At 56.1% G+C, this 22,951-nt stretch overlaps 10 protein-coding genes across 10 annotated transcripts; 5 read left to right on the top strand and 5 right to left on the bottom strand.

Moving 5' to 3' along the window:
* The first annotated feature begins 35 nt into the window (after positions 1-35).
* Positions 36-5,630, top strand: L969DRAFT_90594 (uncharacterized protein). Its single transcript, XM_014709706.1, has 9 exons — positions 36-1,412; positions 1,462-1,684; positions 1,733-4,057; positions 4,104-4,246; positions 4,293-4,769; positions 4,819-5,301; positions 5,348-5,407; positions 5,455-5,483; positions 5,538-5,630. Exons 1-9 carry the CDS (start codon positions 75-77, stop codon positions 5,548-5,550), a joined length of 5,091 nt encoding a protein of 1,696 aa, XP_014565192.1. The 5' UTR covers positions 36-74; the 3' UTR covers positions 5,551-5,630.
* L969DRAFT_97022 (uncharacterized protein) lies at positions 5,620-6,145 on the bottom strand (the record flags this gene model as incomplete). The annotated part of the gene is made up of 3 exons (XM_014709707.1): positions 5,620-5,686; positions 5,735-5,833; positions 5,886-6,145. The coding sequence occupies 3 exons, from the start codon at positions 6,143-6,145 to the stop codon at positions 5,620-5,622; spliced, it is 426 nt and encodes a 141-aa protein (XP_014565193.1).
* Positions 6,146-6,265: 120 nt separating this feature from the next.
* Positions 6,266-6,980, top strand: L969DRAFT_54431 (uncharacterized protein; the record flags this gene model as incomplete). The annotated part of the gene is made up of 2 exons (XM_014709708.1): positions 6,266-6,686; positions 6,742-6,980. The coding sequence occupies 2 exons, from the start codon at positions 6,266-6,268 to the stop codon at positions 6,978-6,980; spliced, it is 660 nt and encodes a 219-aa protein (XP_014565194.1).
* Positions 6,981-7,099: 119 nt separating this feature from the next.
* L969DRAFT_97024 (uncharacterized protein) lies at positions 7,100-12,308 on the bottom strand (the record flags this gene model as incomplete). Its single annotated transcript, XM_014709709.1, has 7 exons — positions 7,100-7,667; positions 7,720-7,906; positions 7,957-10,060; positions 10,114-11,688; positions 11,741-11,958; positions 12,014-12,217; positions 12,269-12,308. The coding sequence occupies 7 exons, from the start codon at positions 12,306-12,308 to the stop codon at positions 7,100-7,102; spliced, it is 4,896 nt and encodes a 1,631-aa protein (XP_014565195.1).
* Positions 12,309-12,891: 583 nt separating this feature from the next.
* On the top strand, positions 12,892-13,570 carry L969DRAFT_97025 (uncharacterized protein; the record flags this gene model as incomplete). The annotated part of the gene is made up of 2 exons (XM_014709710.1): positions 12,892-13,491; positions 13,541-13,570. The coding sequence occupies 2 exons, from the start codon at positions 12,892-12,894 to the stop codon at positions 13,568-13,570; spliced, it is 630 nt and encodes a 209-aa protein (XP_014565196.1).
* Positions 13,571-13,580: 10 nt separating this feature from the next.
* Positions 13,581-15,310, bottom strand: L969DRAFT_97026 (uncharacterized protein; the record flags this gene model as incomplete). Its single annotated transcript, XM_014709711.1, has 9 exons — positions 13,581-13,769; positions 13,823-13,981; positions 14,031-14,292; positions 14,346-14,413; positions 14,463-14,562; positions 14,620-14,772; positions 14,828-14,968; positions 15,037-15,241; positions 15,292-15,310. 9 exons carry the CDS (start codon positions 15,308-15,310, stop codon positions 13,581-13,583), a joined length of 1,296 nt encoding a protein of 431 aa, XP_014565197.1.
* On the top strand, positions 15,026-19,051 carry L969DRAFT_90599 (uncharacterized protein). The gene is made up of 4 exons (XM_014709712.1): positions 15,026-17,426; positions 17,475-18,038; positions 18,086-18,915; positions 18,963-19,051. Exons 1-3 carry the CDS (start codon positions 15,417-15,419, stop codon positions 18,773-18,775), a joined length of 3,264 nt encoding a protein of 1,087 aa, XP_014565198.1. The 5' UTR covers positions 15,026-15,416; the 3' UTR covers positions 18,776-18,915; positions 18,963-19,051.
* L969DRAFT_90601 (uncharacterized protein) lies at positions 18,817-20,202 on the bottom strand. Its single transcript, XM_014709713.1, has 7 exons — positions 19,820-20,202; positions 19,677-19,736; positions 19,471-19,621; positions 19,175-19,421; positions 19,101-19,127; positions 18,963-19,053; positions 18,817-18,915 (listed from the first exon to the last, which is right to left on the bottom strand). Exons 1-7 carry the CDS (start codon positions 20,085-20,087, stop codon positions 18,848-18,850), a joined length of 912 nt encoding a protein of 303 aa, XP_014565199.1. The 5' UTR covers positions 20,088-20,202; the 3' UTR covers positions 18,817-18,847.
* On the top strand, positions 20,137-20,833 carry L969DRAFT_90602 (uncharacterized protein). The gene is made up of 3 exons (XM_014709714.1): positions 20,137-20,218; positions 20,273-20,409; positions 20,466-20,833. The coding sequence occupies exons 1-3, from the start codon at positions 20,190-20,192 to the stop codon at positions 20,774-20,776; spliced, it is 477 nt and encodes a 158-aa protein (XP_014565200.1). The 5' UTR covers positions 20,137-20,189; the 3' UTR covers positions 20,777-20,833.
* Positions 20,788-22,888, bottom strand: L969DRAFT_90603 (uncharacterized protein). The gene is made up of 3 exons (XM_014709715.1): positions 22,548-22,888; positions 21,850-22,495; positions 20,788-21,799 (listed from the first exon to the last, which is right to left on the bottom strand). Exons 1-3 carry the CDS (start codon positions 22,721-22,723, stop codon positions 20,912-20,914), a joined length of 1,710 nt encoding a protein of 569 aa, XP_014565201.1. The 5' UTR covers positions 22,724-22,888; the 3' UTR covers positions 20,788-20,911.
* Between the last annotated feature and the right edge of the window lie 63 nt (positions 22,889-22,951).

The raw sequence follows: 22,951 nt of genomic DNA on the forward strand, positions 1-22,951 counted from the left end.
ACGCTCCTCGCTCAGACGTGTCTCGACCGTTCCCTCGCTGTGCACTCGACCAAACCTGGCTGTTGACGACGGCAATGCAGCGGAGGCGGTCGATCTGGTCCAGCAGCGTCGATCTTGATGCTGCCAGACCGGCTACATCGGCCTCGCTCGATACAGATCTGCCCTTCTTGGGCGGCTCGAGCACAACACGGCTCATAGACCGTGCCAAGGATGAAGCGCTCGAACAAGACAAGCCCTTTGTGTACACTAGTCGGTATAGCCGTCATGATGCTACCCAGAGACCTTCCAGTCCGGCTCGTACGTTCGGACAGGATATCAGAAATCAGGTCGAGTCGCCTGTGCGCACGGTGCCCATCAGCGACAAGCCAGCTCAGACAACGCCGAGCAGACCGCTGCCTCGCCCCATCGAAGCAAAAAGCGAATCGAGTGGTAGTCTCAATGGCACCGATGGCCTTGTGAGGTACCAATTGTCAGACTCGCCCATTCGAGCGGCAGCTCGTGCACAGATCGCGCCTGCCTTCGCGGTTGCGCCGGTCACCTCGCGCGAAGACAAGCGTAAGACCTGGGCGCCCGGCAACTCTACATCCTTTGGCGCCCTCAAAGACCGCTATGAACTTGCTGCATCGCAAACTGGCCGCGACAACCCGGATCACGTTGCATTTGTGCCTAGTCGCTCGACCGTTTCGAGACCTGCCAGTCCTGCTCAATTCAATCCCCCACAAGTGGACACGAGTTCGAACGCCTGGAAACGGCAGAGCCTGTCAGGGTATCCTCGCGCAGGCAACTCCCAAGCAGAGCCAGCGCTATATCGTCCTCAGCCTTTGGCTCATTCTGTAGCCTCTTCATATGCTTCACCAGCGCGTCAAGAGCCTGCCGTGCCTTCGCGACCGATGATGCGAGCACGTACACAGTCTGTCAACCATTTGGATCCCTCTCTCCTGCCTTCGTTCCCCGCCTCGCCAAAAATTGACATGATCAAATCTGTCGCTGGTCGACACTTGCCCCTCGGAGCAGGAGACGACGGTACGGGAGAGCTCTACGTGCCCGGACTGACAGGTCACGCTCATGCAGTCTCTGGTATGAATGGACGACTACGACTACAAGCAAGTCAGCCTTCGGGCCTTGCAGACACAAACCAGCTGCCATCTCAGAACATGCGCGCAATGGATTCGCAGAGACACGTCCTGCATGTCTACGAATATCTGTGTCATGTCGGCGAAGCTCAAGACTGGCTCAAGAATTGCTTGGCTTCCTCTTCGATCTCGTCTGCCAGTGATGTCGCTGCTTCGATGGCTCAGAACCTGTCCGCCAAGGGCATTGTCGATCTTGAGGAATCTTTGCGCGATGGCGTCGCTTTAGCGCATCTCGCCCGAGCTTACGAAGGCGAACGGGTCGTCCAACGCATCTTCGTCGTGCGTATTCGACTGAAGCTTCTCTGCCGTGCTGATCGAATGCACGCAGCATCCTAAGCTCCAGTTCCGGCACTCGGACAATATCAACCATTTCTTGACCTTCGTCAGAAACATAGGCCTGCCGGAAACCTTCATCTTCGAGCTCGTTGATCTTTATGAAGCCCGCAATCTACCCAAGGTCATCTTCTGTATCCATGCCCTTGGCCACTTCTTAGCTGGCAAAGGAATGGCCACTCCCGTCGGAAATCTAGTCGGTAGGCTAGAGTTCACGGGTACGCTTACATTTGTCAAAGCGAACCAGAGCTGACTCAGCTGAGCAGACGAGGAGCTAGATCGTAAGCAGCGAGGTCTTGACTCTAGCGGGGTCACGCTACCCAATTTCAGCTCAATCACCGCCACCTTGGCGAAAGAGACTGTGCCTGTTCAGGACCACCGGCGTGCGCATGATGAGAAAGCTGCACGCGTCAAAGAAGAACAAGCAGATTATGACCGTCAGCGCGAGTTTGATAATCTGCAACGTCAACGCGCAGACGAGGAGCGTCAGCGTCAGCACGAACATGACGAGGCGCGACGTCAGTACGAACGCGAGCAGATCGAGCGTCAGCGCCAGCGTGAACGCGCAGAGTACGAACGTCAGCTCGAGCAGGAGCAATCCCGTGAGCTCTACGAACGGCAGAGAGAGACCAGACGGCGAGAGCAAGCAGCGACAGAGCTGCAGACGCTTGCGCGTGCATACCTAAGTCGACAGCGTTTTGCATATGCCTGCCAGAAGCGCGACGAGACTGCGGCATGGATCACGAGCTTGCAAAGCCGAGCCAGGGGTGCTCTCATTCGACAGAGACAAGAAACGCTCATCTTCAGCCTACAATGCCGTCAAGGGTCACTCATTCCGCTTCAGGCATTGTGTCGGGGTATTCTTGCTCGTCGCAACATGCTCATCCGGGTGCGCGAACTTCGTCGCTTCTCGTTTACTGCTGCCGCCTTGCAGTCCGTAACACGAGGCTTTATGGTTCGTCAGCGGCATGCTCGATTCAAGGCAAGCATCGCAGCACCTGGCTTCACGACCACACTGGTCGGCTTCCAGAGCTTCGTACGTGGTCAGAGGCAGCGGTCCGGGACAAGCAAGCTCAGAACGCAGCTCTACGATTGCCACTCGGAGACCGCTGGCCTTCAGGCAATTGCACGTGCGAGTCAGGCTCGCTATCGGCTCGTCTCGTTGAAAAGTCGACTCGAACGCAATGAGCCGACGATGACGCGATTTCAAGGCCAATGTCGCGCTGTCATAGCTCGCTTGCGGTACCACGCGCTGTTTTCACATTACTTTCGCAATGTTGACAAGGTCGTCAAGATACAAGCGCTCTTCCGCTCAAAGCAACAAGGCCAACAGTACCGCCAGCTCATGTTCGGCAAAGTCGTTCCAGTTCAGACCGTACAACGCTTCGTACATCTGCTGAGCGATTCGAATGCGGATTGCGTCGAAGAAATCGAGATAGAGCGATTAAAGCAGGATGTAGTGCAGAAGATCCGGGTCAATCAGTCTCTAGAGATCGAAGTCAACGAACTCGATCTCAAGATCGCTTTGCTAGTCAAGAATAAGATCACTCTTGACGAGATCATCCGCTCACGTGCCGCGGCGGGCGTCATGGACGCTCATCATGGCAGAAGCGTGCTCAGTGCTGCTCGAGATCCATTCGCGTTATCTGCCTTAGACAAAGGCACGTTGCGCAAGCTTGAGCTTTACCAGAGCATCTTCTATCTCTTGCAAACAAAGCCAGAGTACCTCGCTCGACTTTTCAGATGTCTCAGTCAAGCAAGACTCGGCGACAGGCCTCGCAAAGATATCGAGCAGACCGTCCTGACGATGTTCGGCTTTGCACAAGATGCACGTGAAGAGCATCTCTTGCTGAAGCTCATCCAACGATCTTTGCATGAAGAGATACTCTACTTGCGCAATCCGACGGATATACTCGCTGGACGGTATGCCTATCTGGAGCTTTTCGCTCGATATGCGCAAAGCCCGGGCGACCGGCGATACATGCGCGAGACTTTTGGCGGCGTCGTCAAAAGCTTCTTTGCTGCTTCGCGCATGACGCTCGAGACTGATCCGCGAGCAATCCATCACACGTCTGTTGATCAAGAAGAAGCAGAGACTGGCTTGACGAGTCAGCGGATGCGTGGTAACATCGACGGCCTTCAAGCCCTTTCCGATCCGATTACAAGGAGCATCTTTGTTCGCAACCTACAAGCGCTCCGAGCGGTCACGGAGACGTACATGCAGGGCTTCATCGGCTCGATGCAACGAATCCCTTTTGGCGTCCGCTATGTCGCTCGCGAAATCTTCCGGGCGTTGCGCATCAAGTTCAAGGACGCGGAAGATGTCGAGCTCGTTCGCATCGTCGGTCAGCTGATCTACGAACGATGGGTCGATCCTGCCGTGCTCAAACCAGACGACTTTGCAATGACGGAGAACGTACCGACAGATACGCAACGTCGCAATCTCGCCGAGGTTTCCCGCATGATGCGCATGGTCGCCAGCACGCAATACTTTGGCCAAGATACTGACGGCGAAGATCTGAGCTACCTCTGCTCACTCAACGAGTACATCGCCGCTGCTTCAGCACGCTGGACAGACGCGTTTTTCGATAGTCAGTACGGAACGCTCTTAGTTCGCGTGGCTGACGTGTGCTGCAGTTATCGACGTGCCAGACGCAGAAACGCACTTCCAGGCAGATCAATACCTCGACTATACAGTCGCCCGAAGGCCGGTAATCTATATTTCTCCAAATGAGATTTATTCGATGCACTCGATTATCTTGCAACACCTCGAGATCATTGTGAGCAATCTTGCTCGTGTTCAACCCTCGCTGACTCGCATGACAGGCACCGAGCAAAGTTGATGCCTTGCGAGACTTGCTGTTCGAGCTAGGAGGTGCGCCGCAGATCGCAACAGGCGAGCTACACAAAGCACGGGCAGGCGAGATCGCACTCAGCCTAAGCAACCAAAATGAAGAGATCCAAGAGCGTGGCCAGCCGGAAGAAAAGGCTGTGCTCGTCCGTACGAAGCGATACGTGGTCTCGCTGCTCAAAGTACAGCTTGGCGATAATCTGTTTGATCTCCTCTTGCGACCTGTCTACGAGGATCACGAGCTTCTCTGGGCAGAAGTTCTTGAGGAAGAATCTGCCTCCATCCGAGCGCGTCATCGTCAATCGCGCGGGCCTTTGACAGCAGATGTTCGCAAAGCATACCTGGACGACGTACAAGGGATCGCTTTCGCCGAGCTCAAGGCGCGTGCCTTGCAGGGCATACTGGAGCTTGAGCGCATGCGCAAGGTCGATCGCGCCGACAATTTCCAGAGAGTGTGTCTGCTCCGGCCATCACTTTGGGAGATAATTGACAGACGCGCAGATGTTGGACCTGATCGCGATTGACATCCGTACAAAGCATCGACAGCGACTGCAACGACAGCGGGAGCTAGCTGCAATGACACTGACGCTGCAAGGCTTGGCGCAGAAGCATCGCTATCTCTCCGATCAGAAAAAGCAATATCACGACTATGTCGATTCAGCGATGAACACGATACAGACTGGCGGCAATGTGGCAGGCAAAAAGAAGCGAAGGCTCACGCTACCCTTCACGCGGCAATTCTGGCACGAACGGGATCTTGCAAAGTCTGGTCAGAAGAAGCCAAAGTTTGGCAGCTACAAGTACAATGCGCAGCAGCTGTATGACAAGAATGTGCTCATCAGCATCGACCAATTCAGCCCGCGACAATTCGATAAGGTCACTCTGACATTCAGCTCCGACGAAGTCGGCGTGTTTGCTGTCACGATTGCTTGGAACGGTGCAACCGTCAAGGGCGGCCACTCAGAATTTAAAATGGAAGATCTCGTGCGTCTACTGATGGCGTGCGGGAGTCTGGCTGACTCGGACGCAGCTCGAGGCACAGTTCAACAACCAACAAGGCATCGCGGTCGAAGTAGCCAAATTCAACCTGGTAAGCCATTCCTGTGACGAGTCGAGTAGCGCTGATTTGTCTGCCAGACAATGCTGCTTCACCTCATCGGTCGCAAGTCAGTCCTTCTCTCAGATCCGATTTGCTACTCCGCTGATGCATCGTTGGACAGATTCTACGCGTGATGCGTCACTTTACACATTACACTGTTGTACTACATCCACGCCCGTATTCTTGCATATCAGCTCGCATGGCTAGCCGAGGAAGTTGAAGACGAGGAAGTGGAGGACGACGCTGCCAAAGATAAAGTCGGCGAACGCTCTGTCGGCGCAGCGTCAGTCAGGCCATGGCTAGCAGCGCCAGACTTGCCTCTCTGGCGATATCTTCGAGAACTCGCTCCTCGATCCAGGATTGACCTGACTGCGGAGTGAGGCGAGTAAGACGAACTGTCCGATGGTGCTCGAGAAGCTGTCGGGAAGGAGATTTAGCTCACGGGCATGCACTTCCTAGCGAGGCTGACCCTGCAAGGAACGCGTTGAAGGGATATCGCACGAGCAGCAGACAGTACAGGAATTGTCCGATCCCGCTCAGCATGAGAAAGACGAGGAAGGCGTCGATGAGCTGCAGGCGGGGTGGTGTCGCATCAAAGTAGGATGTTATGAGCTCATCCAAAGCATTGGCACCGCTCCTGCTGCTCGACGCCTTCGGTGGTTCGGGCGCACTGGTGACACTGTTGCTTTGCTTGACGCCCGGTGGCAGGATCGGCTTCTTGGCTGGCATGACCGGCTCGTACTTTGACGTCGCAGTGAGCGGCGGACGAGCGTCGCGTCGGTTGAGGTGCAGCCACGCCGAGCGTCGCCCTGTCCTGTCCTGTCCTGTCCTGTCCAGGGACGTGATCGCATGAGCACGACAGTCATCTGGATCAGACATGGCGAGACGGCAGACAACGCTCAGCGCAGGATCCAGGGCTGGATCGATACCCCACTTCACAGCGTCGGCGAAGTTCAAGCTCACAGCACGGCGGAGCACCTCAAGAATCGCAAGGTAGACGCCATCTACTCGTCTGATCTTGTCAGGTGCCGCAAGACTGCAGAGATCATCGGTCAGCATCATCGGCACCTGCCCATCCAGATCTGTCCCGAGATACGCGAGAGAGGCTTGGGGAAACTCGAGGGCACGATTTATGGTCAAGTCCCGAGAGGTGGCCATGTCGAAGGCGCAGAGCCGTTCGACGTCTTCATCGCTCGACTACGCTCCTTCTGGTCAATGCTGTTTGCCACCGACCGAACCGGCCAAACGGTCCTCGTCATATCGCACGGAGGTCTGCCCAAGCTGCTACAGGCGCCTGACATGGGCTCATCTTGTGTTTTCTTCAGGACCAATCAAAGCGATTATACCAGACCTGATAGGAACCTCAGGCTACAGTGCGCCAGCTGAGATACCATCGACGCCATCGATCGCAAACTGCAGTCTGACGACCATCTCTGTCGATCAGTCCGCAAACCCTCCCAAGGGCGCTGTCGTGGCAGTCTCAGACGCGAGCCACCTGCGCGCGCGAGACGTAGCCAACGACGGCGACTTCAATGCAGACACTGCACTAGAGATAGTATCTTGAAAGCTTGCAAGCAGAACTCACGATCATTCGAGAAAGCGCATTCTAGAAACCCTTGACGCAGTTTAGACCTTGATTCATTGTTGTACACGTGTGTGCAATAGGGCAAGCATTAGAGGATCTCAAGAATGTGGCGTCTTTCTGCGGTTGAAGACATCAAAGTGCCCGCTGGGTGACCTAGTGGGCGTGTCAGGCGAGCCCAGCACTGCCGGTGACAGGGTCGTTTGCGCGTTCGGAGATGCTGAAGGCGACGCCTCCGCACCCGCCCGCGGCGTGTTCGGCGCACTCAGACCATCCTCGCTGGTCGCCATGGATGCGCGCGTATTCGCACGCGAGCGCCAAGTGACCCTCCTCTTTGCAGAAGTGGGGTCCCGCTTCAGGGTAGGGAAACCGAGATCGATGCCGGCGAGCCTGATCGATCCTCGTCGATTTCTAGTCGTCGGCACTTGCAGATTCGATGATGTCCTCGAGGTATACGTCCGCAGAGGTCGCCCGACAGCGGCTGCGCCCGTCGAATCGTCCATGTCGAAGCCGAAGCCTCGCAAGGGCGCATTGTGGCCTGACATGTCCGTGACCTGTCGAGTGAGCGTACCCGTCCTCGGTAGCTGAGCAGACATGCGGGGCGAGCCAGCTTCTGCTTTCTCTTTCCGCGCAGGCGTGATGGGCATTTGTGGGTCGTTCTCAAAGTCACTGTGAAGTGCCCGTTAGCACCTGTCACGGCTAGGATCTGCCTGAGACGCACTGGTTTGGATCGTATTTCCCGACCCATTTGAGAATGTCAATATCGGTCGGTATGTACATCTCCTTATAGTACCGGACGAGTGTGCGTGGCATCAGCGCCAGAACGACGGTCAACAGTATGCTGAAGTAGAAATAAGCCGACGGCCACAGGAAAGAGTTGTTGCCGTAGACATCGGTTGATATCCAGCCTGTATCTCCGTAATTAGCCTCGAAGCATCATCATGCAGGCGTTACTGACCAGGAGAGATAGCAGAATAGACTGCTGTGAAAGCCAATACGAGCACAGGACCGACAAGAAGGGCAAAGACGACCCAGCCAGTCCAGGCATGCGTATTGAGCCCGTTGTACATATTGAGTGCTATGACAGCCGCGATGGCGGCGGTGGTACTCCATTCGTAAAGATAAGTGCCGTAGCCGTCTTGCCTTGATGTGGTTGTGTCATAAGTATACGATACGAAGAAGTAGATGACAGCGCCTTGATAGATGCCGTCGATCATGTACCAGCAGAAGCGGGAGATGCCAAAGAAAGTGTGCTCGCGACCGTAGCGGTAAAGCTCCGGTACGGCCATGAGGACGCGATCAGATATGTTGCGATCGAAGAAGCCAATCGCAATCACCGGCAGGAGCGACCAGATGATGTTCCACAGAAGCAGATAGATGTATTCGTATACGGTTGTCGTGCTGTATGCGCAGTAGAACTGGAAGAAGAATAGTATCGCAATGCCAATGATTTCTTTGTAGAAGAAATTGACGATCATATTGGCATTTCGCATATATGACCAATGCCCATGCACGAGCAAGAGTCGCTTGAGATATGCAAATTGACCAATTGCGTAGTCCGAGCTGTTGACGGCTTGTAAACCCTCTTCGCCCGCAACGCCGACGCCGACGTCTGCGGCTTGGATCATCGAAACGTCGTTGGCGCCGTCGCCTATTGCAAGACACATTGCGCCGAGACCTTCTCTCACCAATTTGACGATGAGCGCTTTCTGTAATGGTGAAGTTCTGCAGCAGACCACGGCTTGGCATCGCGTCGACAGCTCGAGCATTAGCTCTTTCGTGAATTCCTCTTGAAAGGCGTGAGTGAGAGACGAGCCATCAATGACGAGACCGTAGCCGCCTGTACGCTGACCGTTGTCGTTGCCAACAATATCTGCCAGTCCGTCGTCGGCTTCGCTGGTGCGCGACATACCGCTGGCTTGCGAGAGCTGGGTCCGATGACCAGGCCGCTTCGAGCCACGACTGATCGAGCGCTCTAGACCTGGTGGTTGATGCTGCAGGTCATCTACAAGCTGACTTCCGCCGAAAAAGTCAACAAGTGCTTTGCGAAGCTGATAGTATGCTGATTTGCGCGTGCCATCGTATGCACCGCCTTTGACGATAATAAGATTCATGTCCCGCGTCAGCAAATTGGAGCTCATGCCGATAGCGATGGCTGTCTCAAGCTTGTCGCCTGTAGCAACCCAAACCTTGATACCTGCACGCTTCAGGTCGGCAATGGCTTCAGGTACGCCCTCTTGTAGCTTGTCTTCGATAGCTGTTGCGCCCAGTAATTGAAGATTGTTTTCGATCTTTGCTGAGACCTCCTCAATCTTGGCTTCGCGGTCATCCATCGCCACGGTCGCAGCGTGGTACTCTGAAGCCCAATCTTCGTATTCCTTGGCGTCGAGGTCTTTGTAAGCAAGAGTCAACGTGCGCAGGCCTTCGGATGCAAAGACCTCGAGGTGCTGGTCCGTCGTCCGCTTGAGCTCTTCATTGCCGGCTGCTAGACGTTCGAAGACAACGTTGTCTGCGCCTTTGACGAGTAAGAAGAGCCTGTGGTCGCCATCTAATTTGCGAACAACGACGCTCATACGCTTGCGGGCGCTAGTGAATTCGAGCACATTGAGCAATTCGAATTCGCTGAGCTCGTGACTGCCGGGCGTTTCGATGCGCAAGATATTCTTGTCTCGTCCGCGGAAGATGAAGCCAACGTCGGCAGCTGCTTGTACGAGAGCTGCCTCGTCAGGTGATTGCGCTTTGTACTGGATAGAGCCATCTGCGTCCTCTGATGCTAGCACGGTGTGGCACAACGCCAGATTGGCGAAGAAGCCATATATCCGGCGAGCTTGCGGCGAAGCTGTGTCAGCAAGTTCTTGACCGATCTGCTTGCAGACAAAAGTCTCTTGGGCATCCGGCGAAGACGTAGTGGGCGAATGCTTGACGTCCGTGTCAGAGTCTGATCGATCTGAGCCTAGTGTGGATGCCTTGCCGCCCTTCTCATGAGATGAGCCGTCGGAAGCAGGCTGGTCGCTTCGGTATATGACGCCACCGACAGAGCATTCCCTGAATTGCATTTGATTCTGTGTGTGCATGCATGTCAGCAGATGGCAATGTGACATGCTAGAAAACTTGCCTGTGTCAGTGTACCCGTCTTGTCAGAGAAAACATATTCAATTTGACCAAGATCGTCAGAAAGATTCCACGAGCGCGCAAGCGTGCGTCGCTGGGTGGGCTTATAGGTGATCTCGTCGTCGCCCCAGATAAAGAAGGCTTGCGCAGTTCTGACAACCTCGATGGAGATGTAAAGCGAGATGGGGACAATGTTCTGGAAAGTGATCATCGCGTTGGCGAACGAGACAATGCCGTTGATGCGAGGGTTGTCGTCAGAGCGATCAGCCCGATACTCCCAGTAAGCGTTTCGATCGTAATAGTATTGCTCAGAGAAGTGATCGCCGATGGCGCACATCATGCACATGAGAGCCAGTAGGCCAAGATTGATGAAGACCATAGGATTCATGAGTCTCTCGATCTTTGATCGCTTTGAAGGTGTGCCACCAGAATTGAGAACGATCTTCGTATCCGAGCCAGTGAAGAGCACGACGCCGATGACCCAATCTGTGTTGCGAAGCACGCAGCCACGGAGCAAAGTGGTATTAAGCGTGATGGGGGCCCGAAGATTTGCGCCGTCATGAGCCTTGGGCCCGTCAAGGAGTTCGATAGCTGCGGACAATTTGAACATGTTGTTGTCGGCGACGTCTCCGTGCATAATGAAGCGAGCTCTTGCACACTCTTTGGCAGTACGAAGGTGAGATAGCTCCGGAATCGCCGATCGAGATTTGAGGTTGGTTTCGCCATCCAGATTCTTGGTCTCAACGTAGCAGACATTTTCCTCCTCGGAAGTGGCGCAGATGACAATATCGGCTGGTATGCTGTCGTCGTTCCTCAAAAGGACAAAGTCGCCTACCCGCAGGTTTTCCCAAGTCTGATTGGTCCAGCCTGTACCATCGCCGGACGAAGCTTTTGATGCCTCGTTGTCAATTTCGCCAAGTGGAGATTCTGAATAGTCTGGCTCAATCACGCCGGCCTCCTCAGCTCGCTTGCCTGTCGCAGACTGGAGGTTGCCACCGCCTGGAGCATCGATAGGCGGGGAGGCGTACTGCTTTTCTGGGTCCACCGAGGGGTCCGTCTCGTCATACGCAGGCGCGGGCATTTTACTAACTCTGCGCTTCTTCCTGCCCCAGAAGTTCCTCGTATGATCCTTGTGGTGTTTCTCGCTAATCTGCTTCAGCTCGGCCTCTTCTGCCAGGCGCTGCCGTTCACTTTCTTCTGCTGCCTTTTTGACATCGTGCTTCGTGCCGATATGGAAGCCAGAAAGGAAGGGAAAGAGCGTGACGAGCGAGACTGCCTTGCGTTTCTCCTCGGTGATGTTCACATTGTGGAAGCCAGGGCCCTTGAGGGTCTTGATGGTAAGATTGTTGATAGTGCGATCCGAGCGGTGCCTTTGGACATCCTCGTATGCGTCTTTGACAGCAGCGAGTGCCAAGACGACGATGAGCGGCAGTGCAGCGAGGGCGGGCGAGACATTGGAGAATCTAGGGAAGAATTGCAAGATGACGAGGATCAAGAAGAAGATGTTGGCGACTCTTCTGAACTGTTCGAGCAGATTCTTGGGGATGAATGTGAGGACGTTGTATTTGCTTGTCAGAACCTACTTCGCGCGATCAGCGCACGGAATGATTGCAAGCGACAGCAGAGCTTGCCTGGTTGCTGCTGAACTCCCACTCAGGTGCAGGGACTTTGCCTACCGCGCGATCGAGCTGATCGGACTGAGGATCCATGCCTTGCTTCTTGATCTGCTTCTGACCTGCTTTGGAGGGGGCCCATGCCTGAACCGGGAGCGGATGGCCGAAGAGGACTGTCCTCGGTCGGCCGGGCTTGCGCTTGGGCTCGAACATGGCCAGCAAGTCAAAGTCGGTCACTGCAATGCTGACGATCATCAGCTCGTTCAACGAGGGTGAAACAGGATGACTTGCTCTTGTCGAAGCGTTGTCTGATCTTGCTTTTGCTTCGACTCTCAGAGATAGGGACCATACGAGCTCCCGAGTGGGAGGCCTGCATGGTGCTGTGACGAGGCAGCTGGCCATCTTCTTCGTCTCTCGAGCGCAAGGGCGTCATGCCGGCTTGCTGAGATGAGCCGCCGAAATTGGAGGACCGTCGGGCAAGCTCGTCTCTGTGATCTGCCGAGCGGATCTGATGAGATGCAGCAGACGGCACGAGCGAGGACCTACTGTGATGCGTTGTGTTTGTGTTGCGGTCAAAGATTCCCATGCCTCTTCAGCGTGAGATTGCGTGTCGCCCTCTTCAGGTTTGTGACAGTGCGCGATGGCGATGTGTAGCTGACAACGCTCCGCTGGTGTGCGTGGCAGGATGTTCTGTGCTGTGTCAGATAGGGGTGGCCATGGACTGCGCCGAGTGATTGCTTCCGCCGCGGGAATTAGGCTGCCGCAGTGTACGAGTGTGAGCTCGATCTGACGTCGCTCGGAGTGAAGTCCGGGCCGTCGTGCGAGCTCAGAGTGGCTTGTATGTCTGTGGTGTCGGTGATAGTCTGGCTCGAGATCGAGTCCGAGCCGGCTTGGCCAAGAATGTGCAGGCAAAGCGCGCGAGGAGATAGGGCGACGGCGTGGGTGATGCCGACTGAGCTAGGCGGCCGGCGGTCACTACGCACGGACCTAGTCTTCTCTGCAAGGCAGTTCGCTCTACTCGGACTGCGGCTCTCAGGACAGACACGGGACAGCTCCGCCTCTCTGAGATCCTCCTCTCAGATCAGGCCGTGATTTGTCACGCCCAGGCTTCTCGGCCGAGCTGATCAACAACCAGCGCGCGGCGTTCCGATCGCCTGGACCGGTCAGGCATGCTGGTCGAGCGAGTTTCAGCAGGGACTCAGCTTCGTACGAGACTGTTCAGAGCGAGCGAGTTGCATCTAGCGTCGCAGTTTGCCGTCATAGCACACCCTCTCGCGGCATATGGCGGAGACTTTGACGATCCCATCGTCAAGCTCCTCACGAAGTGCTGTCTGGAGCAAGGCATCGACGTGCTCACCTACAATGCCCGTGGGACACCCTCGAGTGGCTTGAGCGCAACATGGACCCGTCAGACCGAGGCAAAGGACTTCCTTGCGCTCGTGCAAGAGATGATTGACGCGAGAGGTCATCTTGGACGGCTTCATGGATTTTGCATTGGCTACTCCGCTGGAGCAATGAGTGCTGCTCTTGGTCATCATGCTGCCACCCAAGACGTCGAGCTGAGCTTCTGCTGGATCGCGATGCCTGTCAGCTTGATCTGGGCTTTGTGCTCCTTCCAGACCGGTTGGCTCTACACGTCCTTTGACAGCGTTGCGAGGCATCATCGGATCCTCGTCGTCTTTGGCACGCAAGATGCCTTTACTTCGCATTCGGCATACGCGCGCTGGACGGGTGTGCTCAGTCGCAAAGCGACTCCCGCCAGCCTGACTGTTCGTCCGCTAGCTGGCGCCGACCATTTTTTCCTGGAACACCGTGAAGAGCTGGCTGACGCCGTTCGGAGCTGGCTGAAAGCGCAACGCTAGACGAGCTCTTCTAGACGGCCTCGACCTGGTCCAGCCACGGTAGGATAGAACTCGAAAGCGTCCTCGTCAGGCGATTCATCTGCATAGTCATCTAGCGGCGGCGTAGCAGGCCGGTCGATCGTGAAAGCATCGACTGGAAAGTCTTGTTCGTCTTGCTTCCTCTGCTTCACGATCGTCTCGTCTTCCTACGGTGCGTCCTGTGAGCACGATGTGCCTACGGATAAGCAAGGAGACCGACAATGTCGAATTCGTCCTCTGCTTCTTGATACTCGACGTTCTCTTGAAGCTCCTCGAAGCCAGGCGCATAGGCGGACCAGCTTTCTGTCGTACTGGTGACCCAGACATGGATCAGCCCGAGGCTCGATGCGCTGATCACGATCGGCTTGAGGGGATGCCACTATCGCTGCGGATCAGCTCGGTCCTGGCAAGAATGAGGCGCAACATACGTCTATCGCCTCTAGAGGATCTTTCGGACCTTCGAGAATCTTTGTGAGCGTGCCGGTGGCGACATCCCAGATGTAGACATTATGGGAAGAGCTTGAATCTGCGCCGCCGATGACGTAGTCGCCGTCTGGTGAGAATGCACAGTCTTTCCAGGGTGTGCGACTGATGAGATCGGTAAATTTGTGTTGCATGATCATGCTTCCGTCTTGCGCGTCCATCGCATAGATCCGAACGCATCTGTCGCCTGAATTGACGACCAAAGAGCTGCATAATCGCAATCAGGCTTGCTCTACCAGAAGTGATGCGATCAGACTGACGCGCCCCGTTTGTCGAAGCGCAAGCCTCTCAACGCCGAGTTGGGAGAGACGATCTCAGTATGAAGCAACTGGTCGCGCTATAAGCTCTGTGCAAGCTTCTAGCGAGTGGACGCAAACCTGGCGCGTGGCAGTCTCGTAGATATGCAGACTGCCTTGGCTTGTGCCGACAAAGATGAGCTCGCCGGTCGTGTTGAAGGTGACCGCAGTGGCCGCATTCCTGTCATGGGATTGCTGCCCCGGTCAGCTCTGTTGACTCGTAGGGTGAGCGCTCGACCTTCTGCGCGGGGCCTTCTTTGGCGCCTGATCGTCTGTCGTGTCCATATCGTCTTCCTGCTCAGCCTCAAGGAGCCAGCGTCCGCCGCGTTGCTTGCGCAGGTCGATCAGCATCGCGTCGGCTTGGTTCTGCAGCGTAGCGACGAGCACCTTACTGTCCAGCAGGCGGCGTGAGTCGTGGCACATCGACGCACCTCGGCATCGCCTACCTGTTGCGAGGATGGAATTGCGCGTTAGTGACGGGTGCATCGCACCTGACAGCGTCGCGACGTTCGCCCGTCTCGACATCCCAGATGATGACGTTCCAGTCTTTGGATGCACTCAGTAGATAGCGACCGTTCTTTGACCAGCTGACGACCTCGCTCCTCCGTCAGACTCGCGCGTCACCTCGTCGTTTCGAGAGAGAGAGTCAACTGACCAGATGGACGTGATGGCCTTGACATGGCCTTCGAAGAATTTGATAGTGCCCTTTGTCTCAAAGTCGATGATGCTGATGCAGCCATCTGAGCGGCCGACGGCGATGAAGTGACCTGCAAAGAGGCCGCCAGAATTGAATTTGACGATGCTCGCATAGCTGTCGAGTGAGCAGTCTATCGTCTCTGGAAAGCTCTGGGCGAAGGGATCTGCCCGGCCTGCATGAGATGTGTGCTGCTAGAAGATGGCATTGGCTGACTGGTGAGCTCAAGATTCATCCAAGGTCGTCGACAAGCAGGCGCGCGCGCATCACAAGCCGACCAGGACAGGACAGGACAGGACATGGCGACAAGCTGAACTGCTCCGGCTAGATGGAAGCAGATCATGGCCGGAGTAGCAGAGGCCGAGCAAGATGAGGTCTACGATGTCCGCTCGCTCAAGAGTCGCTTCGAGCAGCTCAGCCTCGCCAAACCGAGCCAGAGCACGCCGGCGACCGTACAGCCCGTCAGGCCGGCAAATGGATCAAGGACTTCTCTGCTCAGCTCCGGATCGTCGGGCCAGTATGGGACAGCTCCATCACTGACACGGGATGCTCAGACACTCAGCGACGATGACGCTGCACTGTCTCGGCGGGGTAGCAAGGTCAGTTTGGCCTCGGCGCCAGACTTGCCAACTCGTCCGAGCCAGTCTGGCCAGAGCAGTCGAAGAGGGTCATCCTCGGACCCGCTCTCACAGGTCGTCGCTCGCTCCTTGCCCCCGCCAGAGAGTATGCCTGCCTGGCGACGCAAAGCACCGCCGCCGCCGCTCCCGCTCGAAAGGCCATCGGTGCTGACGGTCTCCCCTGCTCGTTCGCTCTCGCTTGCCTCGTCCGACAATGACTCGTATGACGAGTCTGAACTGCCCAAGCCAAAGCTGATCCGCACTCATCGACTGTACGACGAACAGCATTCGCCAGTGACCGAACGCAAGACCTACTTTGCCTCGCCCTCGTCATCGCCAGGCGAGCCCACTGCCTTGGCCGAGCCGTCTCCCAAGCCAGTTGTGCCTCCGAGACCGACACATACCCTCATAGGAGCTTCTGCTGAAGATCCGTTCGATTCGAGACCGCTTACACCCTCGCAGGCTCCGCCCAAAGTGCCGCCGAGGCCATCCCAGCAAGCGCTTGCCAATGCACGCAGCGTCCAGACGGCAAACGGTCTCACAGCTCCGCCTGTCCCGCCTAGACCTCTCACGCCGCCAAGAACCGAGCCAGGCATCACGTCGCTGGCAGGCCTGCCAGTGCCACCTTCGCGTACCGCAGCCGCTGCAGCGCTTGCGGTGCCCATCAGACGTTCTCGAGCGATGACGTCGTCATCTTTTGCGAACGGCAACGACTCGGAGTCCGATGAAAGCCCAGAAGCGGACGACGACTCGAGCGCGAAAGGCCGTGCCGACGAATTGCCAGAATCTGCATTCGCTAATCGCAGGCCGCCGGTGACGGACCCACCCCGGTCCTGTCATTCGAAACATCAGATCTTAGCTTTCGCGGTGCATGATCGACTCGTTTGTGCGGCTGGACAGCACCATCTCCGCGTCTATGACTCGCTCTCGGGCTTCGAGCGATATTCGATCGCTCTTGCAAGCAGCGAGCATCGCATCACAGCACTCTGTTTTCGCGCAGAGGCTAATCCTCGCGATTCACCTCGCATTGTATGGGCCGGGACGCGTGACGGTGTGCTCGCGGAGATCGACATACAGCAGGATCGGGTCGTTCAACATCGCTCATCGCTTCATACTGGGCGCATCACAACTATACAGCAGATCGGCCGAAGTATGGTCACCATCGATGAGTCTGGCAAAGTGCAAACTTTCACCAGCGACGTCGCTGCCGGCGATCAGAGCACCTGCAGCATTACAGACGTGCCGAGGACGCAGCGCATACATCTATTTGACCATCAGACTGCCGTCTTGCTCATAGGTAACAAGATCTGGACAGCTCAACCCCCGCCAAAAGGTGCACGCGGTCCCCTGATACGCGTCTATGATCCTCTCGCCACTTCTGGCGCATTTAGTCTCACGTCAAAGCCTGCAATGACGACAGACACTTTTGCCTTTGTGGGCGCAGTAACGAGTGGCACGATTGTGCCCAGGTATGATCATGTCTACCTTGGCCACGAGACGGGGCATGTCAGTGTCTGGTCGCAGCGTACGCTCGAGTGTCTCAAAGTCGTCAGAATATCCAATTACCAAGTGACTGCGCTCTGTGGGGTGACCGACTTACTCTGGGCAGGCTTCCGAACTGGTTCGACTTACGTCTACGACCTGAGCAAGGAGCCCTGGATCGTACGCAAAGTTTGGCGCGCCCACAGCGAAGGCGTCGTCAAGATCATTGCAGACCTAAGCGTCCTGCTCTCGGTGCGCCTGGCCATTCGCTTGGTAACTGACACTAAATTTCTTGCACAGAGAGGCGAACTACATGTCGTCAGCGCGGGACTCGATGGTTATATTCACTTTTGGGATGGCTTTCTCAAGACAGACTGGACTGACGCGCGCCTAGACGCACGCAAAGAAGAGTACTGCACTTTCCGAGACATCAGCGTCTTCATCTCTTCCTGGAACGTCGACGCAAACAAGCCTCGCGAGCTCAATCGCGATGGCAAAGATATGACTTATCTCCACGATCTCCTTTCGTCGAGCGGCTCGCCTGATCTCCTCGTCTTTGGCTTCCAAGAGATGATCGATCTCGAGAGCAAGAAGCTGACGGCCAAGACGATGCTCTTTGGTCGCAAGCGAGCGGATTCGGTCTATTCGGATGCCGTCTCGCATACCTATCGTGCTTGGCACGAGACGCTCGCTCAGTCTGTTCGAATGGCCATGGATCCTGCGCAGCCTTACGAGGTATTGCAAGCTGAGAATCTCGTCGGTCTGTTCACGTGCATCTTTGTCAAGTCATCCGAGCGGGCTGCCTTACGCGATGTAGCGCTCACGAACGTCAAGACTGGCATGGGCGGGCGATATGGTAATAAAGTAAGCTAAGCACGGGGTCTCGGCGGCTTTGACTTACATCTTCGTAGGGCGCGATACTCGCAAGGCTTGTCGTTGACGACACTTCACTCTGTTTCATCAACATGCATCTCGCGGCAGGTCAGCGACACCTTCGCCAGCGCAACAAAGACTTGGTCGACATTCTGGAAGCAAAGTCAAGTTTTGCTGAGCACCCGGTTCATGCACCATATGCCTACTATGGAGGCGGTAGTGGTGTAAATGTATTCGACCACGAAGTCGTCTGGGCGCAAGGCGATCTCAACTATAGGATAGACATGCGGCGCGACGCAGTACTGGAAGCTATCAAGCAAGGAGATCTGGAAGCCCTGTGGGCGCAAGACCAGTTGCACAAACAGATGAAGACAAATCAGTCGTTCAGACTGCGTGCGTTTACAGAAGCAAAGATATCTTTCAATCCGACGTACAAGTATGATCCCGGAACGGACGAATACGACTCCTCCGAAAAGAAGAGGATACCCGCCTGGTGCGACCGCATTCTGTGGCGGGCCTCGCACAAAGGCCAAGTGACGCCGCTTAGCTACCAGCGTCACGAGGTCAAGATTTCGGATCACAGACCGATTTCTGCCAGGTTCATGGTCAAAGCGAAGCGGATACAGCATTCTCAGAGAGACGCTTTGCTGGCCGGCATTAACGCAGAATGGAAGACTGAGCAAGCCAGACTGGCGTCACTGGCTACAGAGACATACTTCGGGCCGTAGAAGAGTGATTGTACACCTTGTTGCATGTTTTTCTACTTGTACTGCTCTCATGTGTCGTCTACAATCGATGATCTACCGTGTGCGCAGCGAATCAGCCAACACTCGCAGCTGCTCTAAGATGAGGAAGATGGCCACGGTGTCTGTCGATTTTGTCAGCTGCTTACTTGAGTCTGATGTAGTCACGCACTTGGCCCGAGTCTAATCCACGCCGGTGTCCACCCTCGAAATACCCAGCCAGGCCCTTCCGCCTTGAAGGACTTTGCCACCACGCCCAGGGCCTGCCATGATGGTCAGAGAAGTCGTTGTAGGTGGCAGTGAAACTCACAGTCTCTTTGCCGGAAGCATTCATGATCTGTGCGACACATCAAGACCTGGGCAGACTTCTTTTGATTGGCTTACGCGTGACTTTATTACGTCGAACGGAGAGCAGATGGTAGTAGCGACGGTGCCAGCACAGAAACTTGCGCTGAAGTGAAGCCAGAGGCCTTCTTCGTAGAGCTTGGAGCTGAGCAGGAAGTCCTTGAAGGTGTCATAGGTCGCGAGCTGACTGGCGTTCATGAGGATGGCGCGCGTCACATTTGGGCCCAAGCCACGAAAGAGCGTCAAGGCGCCTTCGGTATTGACAATGCGAGCGAGACCATCAAAGCTGTGGTGTGCGTCAGCGGAGAGAATGCAGCCTCTGGCCCGACACGGACCAATGGCGATAGCGCAATTGCTCCGCGGGCGGCCGGTTCACGTCGCCAATCATCCGGACAAGAATCACATCTGCTGGGTTACCCGCCAGACCGCCGAGTCCGCCAGCTCCCCCTGCAGCTAGCGCTAGTTTCCAGACGGACAGGGAACCGTCTGTGACGCGCGCATGTTCAGCGCGATAAAGGCTGCAGAAATGACTTTAGCAGGCCTTGCTTGTCTCTGAGAGCGGTTTTGAATGAGTCATAGACACCGAATCGAGTCAGGGAATCTGTTGAGGGGCAAGGGGGCACCCGAAGAGGCAGAAGGAGCGCTCAGCTGACGATTGCAGAGAATGGAGCTCTCGAGACTGACAAGTCATCTGTCGCAGCAGGCTTGCAGACAGGCCGGTGTAAGCACCTTTCCTGATACCTGCATCACGTATACTGCCTGCGAGTGTACCGAACATGCCCTGTCGTTTGCCTGCTTTGCCGAGCGTTTGCATCCGCACTTTCGTCAAGTCGAGCGGATGTGTAAGGCATGCTGCCATGGATGCAGCTGCGCCGCCGAGCCAGAACGGATACTGCGTCGGGGCTCGCTGCTTCTCAGCCCGTCTAGCGCTGCCAGCTGGAGCATCGCTCATGCCTTGGCCCGGTTAGTGACGCCGGCAAAGCGCAGGCAATGTGCGCCAGCTTGCTCGCGCCGATCATCTTTTGCTAGCAGCCTGGCTGTCAGGGCCGGAGCGATGGCTACCAAAGCTGCACAGCGAGTCAGGTAGGCCATGCATAAGGAGCAGACAGGACAATGCTGACGTGGGACTCACTCGAGGCTCATCGTCGGCGGCGGGAGAGCGACTCCAGCGCCGCCAATCGGTCCTGCGCTCGGCAGTCGAGGACTCAAAGCAGCTGACTTCTGCAAGGAGTTCAATGCTCGCACGGCTCATCTCGAGCCAGGTATACCCACCCGTGAGCAGCTATACCCGAGACCAAGCAGGCGGTGGCTGATCCAGCAGTGGATTCAGCTGTCATTTTGACCATTCAGCCCGACAGGACGTTCACGTTCACGATCAAGACACCGCCGACGTCTTACTTCTTGCTCAAGGCAGCAGGCGTCAATATTGGAAGCGGCGCGACGCCGGCAGGAAGGCAACTCTTTGACACGGCCAAGGATATCGCGTCGAGTGGCCAAGTCGGCCAAGTGACGCTCAAGCATATCTACGAGATTGCGCGGATAAAGTCAACAGACGATCATCTGAAGCATGTGCCCATACAGAGCTTAGCCACGAGTGTCCTTGGCTCCTGCCGAAGTATGGGCATTCGCGTTGTACGATGACGCAAGAGACAGAGCATGTAGATCAATCGTGTTGCATTGCATTGCATTCTTCATGTTTATACAACGTCGCGAAGTGGCCAGGCATTGCGCTGTGGGCGTGCAAACAGACATACTGTACAGCCAAAGTCTTCTCACTTACAGAGCCCGACCGGTCGTCTCGCATGATTGGAAGGAGTCCGTTGAGCGCGAAATAAAGGCCGGTCGATGCAGCTCGTGCGCCTCGTTGACTGCCTCGCTGACATTCTGAACCTGCAGAACGTGGACATGGACTGCATCGGCAAGCGAGACTGCGCGGCGACCTTGCCGACTGAGACTCGGCGCGGACAGAACGCTCGTTGTGGTGCGCATAGGAGCAGATGCAAATGCATGGCCAATGTCGAGATGCGCAACTTCGTTTTCTGCGTTGCAAGACTCGACCGCACGTTTGTCGACGAACGATGCACGAACGAAGAAGATTTGCATGATAAGGCCGAGGATGCAGTAGATCATGAGAGATGCGACAGTGTTGACGGTGAAGCTGCTCTCGTCCATGATGACCTGTGCCGGGTCGACGGCCAGCCAGATCACGAGCACGGCGTATAACGCGACCACGATGGTAATGACGACGACGGAGTACAGTCGTAGGCGGCAAGCGCGTCGTAGCGCGCGAATGTGTCGCTCGGCAGATGACAGACCATCATCGTGGCTTCCGAGCGCTCTCTGAAAACGCGATGGCACGCGAGCAAGGGCATGCGGTGCCTCCTGCTGCAAGCTCACGCGGGCCAGCTCGTAAGGTGTGACTGAGGAACTGTAAGATGGCTTCGATGCATGCGACTTGTCGCTCGACAGCGTCTTCTCGTCACTTCCGAAGCTCGTCTGGCTGTTCTGGCTATTGTGCGTGCGGTCCATCTCGACGGCAGGATAGGGTTTCGATAAGATGTGACCAGAGGAAGGCAGCTGAGCTGCGACTCTCTCGGAAGCAGTCAGGTGCACGATCTGGCGCTTCAGATCGCGAACGTGGACGAGCACAAATGGCACATAAATCTGGCACCATCGTCAGCAGCTGCTCGGCTGTCCATGTGCGCTGAACCTACAGAGTACATGATGCCAGTACAGACCGCAAGTGAGATCCAGCCGGCAGAGAACCAGCGCAAGAAGGGCGTCTGGCGATCATAAATGACGGCAGTGAGATGTAGGAGCTCTTGCGAGAGCGCCATGCCTTGGACGGTTGCCGCGCCGGCTGGCGTCCAGGATGGCTCGTACTGTACAAGGATAGCGCGCGTTTGTAGATAGACCGAGTACATTTGATCAAACTTGATGGAGGCCAGGCTGAAGAGACCCATCTGTAGACCCACCAACACGGCTGGCATAACGAGCGCGACCGTGTTGAACGCCCAGGCAGGAATGCGAGACTTGCGTACGCCGAGCTGGCCGCGGGAGCTTGTCAGGTATTGACTGGCGACGCCTGTTGTTTCTGCCCAGCCAGACAGCCAGAGCGGTGTCCAAATGAGACCCTTCCACGCAATGATCCTGTCGAGATTGGCGCCGACATCGAGTGCTTGTAGGCTCTTCCAGATGTATGCTTCCGCTAATACGATGAAGATAAAGGCGAAGAAACTGTGCAGGACCGTCGCGTTGGGGCGAATGAACGTGCCGCTCGGGGTTGTCTTGAGCCTGACGAGCCAGAACGCGCCTCTTCGCCATCGAGCAAAGAAGCCGGTGAGCAAGCAAATGATGCCTCTGCAAGCACTGCATCAGCCGCCGCGTCTTCTGACTTTCGCAATTGACCGACATGGCATACAGACCAGCAAGGACATAGAGCAATATGCGACCGGCCGTTGGCATACCCACGAAGAAGGCGTGGTCGAGTCCGATGATAGAGGTCGCGAACAGATTGCCTCCATGGGGCGTTGCTGCCTGAGCCTTGGCGGCCGCTCCCAACGCTTTTGCCGTTCCTTCCTTAGACATACTTGCGATTGAGGCAGCGGACGAGGAACTGGCGCGAGGCTAGGGCGCCAGTTGGGGAGGGTGGCTCCTATATGAGCGAGACGACGCGCCGGTCATGAAGCTTCCGAAGCTTCTGAGAACAGTACTTTTGATCGAGTAGGCATGGTGCTAATGAAGCTGCGGGGCTGGACCAAGGGACGGGCGTAGCACATGGCCGCGTGGCTCCTCCGTCGCGTAGTCTGCGCGTTG

Source organism: Mixia osmundae (assembly GCF_000708205.1).
Source record: "Mixia osmundae IAM 14324 unplaced genomic scaffold scaffold_13, whole genome shotgun sequence".
Taxonomy (NCBI): domain Eukaryota; kingdom Fungi; phylum Basidiomycota; class Mixiomycetes; order Mixiales; family Mixiaceae; genus Mixia; species Mixia osmundae.

What these genes read in the sequence shown, in the direction of transcription:
- L969DRAFT_90601 (XM_014709713.1), bottom strand. Translation starts at nt 20,087, where the DNA reads ATGAGCGATGCTCCAGCTGGCAGCGCTAGACGGGCTGAGAAGCAGCGA. An exon ending in CAATTGCGCTATCGCCATTG is followed by an intron (nt 19,422 to 19,470) that starts GTCCGTGTCGGG and finishes CGCACACCACAG; the next exon opens with CTTTGATGGTCTCGCTCGCA. An exon ending in ATGCTTCCGGCAAAGAGACT is followed by an intron (nt 19,054 to 19,100) that starts GTGAGTTTCACT and finishes CCATCATGGCAG; the next exon opens with GCCCTGGGCGTGGTGGCAAA.
- L969DRAFT_90603 (XM_014709715.1), bottom strand. Translation starts at nt 22,723, where the DNA reads ATGTCTAAGGAAGGAACGGCAAAAGCGTTGGGAGCGGCCGCCAAGGCT. An exon ending in CTTGCTGGTCTGTATGCCAT is followed by an intron (nt 22,496 to 22,547) that starts GTCGGTCAATTG and finishes CAGTGCTTGCAG; the next exon opens with AGGCATCATTTGCTTGCTCA. An exon ending in GTACTGGCATCATGTACTCT is followed by an intron (nt 21,800 to 21,849) that starts GTAGGTTCAGCG and finishes CGATGGTGCCAG; the next exon opens with ATTTATGTGCCATTTGTGCT.
- L969DRAFT_90594 (XM_014709706.1), top strand. Translation starts at nt 75, where the DNA reads ATGCAGCGGAGGCGGTCGATCTGGTCCAGCAGCGTCGATCTTGATGCT. An exon ending in GCGCCGACAATTTCCAGAGA is followed by an intron (nt 4,770 to 4,818) that starts GTGTGTCTGCTC and finishes ACAGACGCGCAG; the next exon opens with ATGTTGGACCTGATCGCGAT. An exon ending in AAGTAGCCAAATTCAACCTG is followed by an intron (nt 5,408 to 5,454) that starts GTAAGCCATTCC and finishes TTTGTCTGCCAG; the next exon opens with ACAATGCTGCTTCACCTCAT.
- L969DRAFT_90599 (XM_014709712.1), top strand. Translation starts at nt 15,417, where the DNA reads ATGGCCGGAGTAGCAGAGGCCGAGCAAGATGAGGTCTACGATGTCCGC. An exon ending in ACCTAAGCGTCCTGCTCTCG is followed by an intron (nt 17,427 to 17,474) that starts GTGCGCCTGGCC and finishes TTTCTTGCACAG; the next exon opens with AGAGGCGAACTACATGTCGT. An exon ending in GCGGGCGATATGGTAATAAA is followed by an intron (nt 18,039 to 18,085) that starts GTAAGCTAAGCA and finishes ACATCTTCGTAG; the next exon opens with GGCGCGATACTCGCAAGGCT.
- L969DRAFT_90602 (XM_014709714.1), top strand. Translation starts at nt 20,190, where the DNA reads ATGGCTACCAAAGCTGCACAGCGAGTCAG. An exon ending in AAAGCTGCACAGCGAGTCAG is followed by an intron (nt 20,219 to 20,272) that starts GTAGGCCATGCA and finishes GACTCACTCGAG; the next exon opens with GCTCATCGTCGGCGGCGGGA. An exon ending in CGAGCCAGGTATACCCACCC is followed by an intron (nt 20,410 to 20,465) that starts GTGAGCAGCTAT and finishes CAGTGGATTCAG; the next exon opens with CTGTCATTTTGACCATTCAG.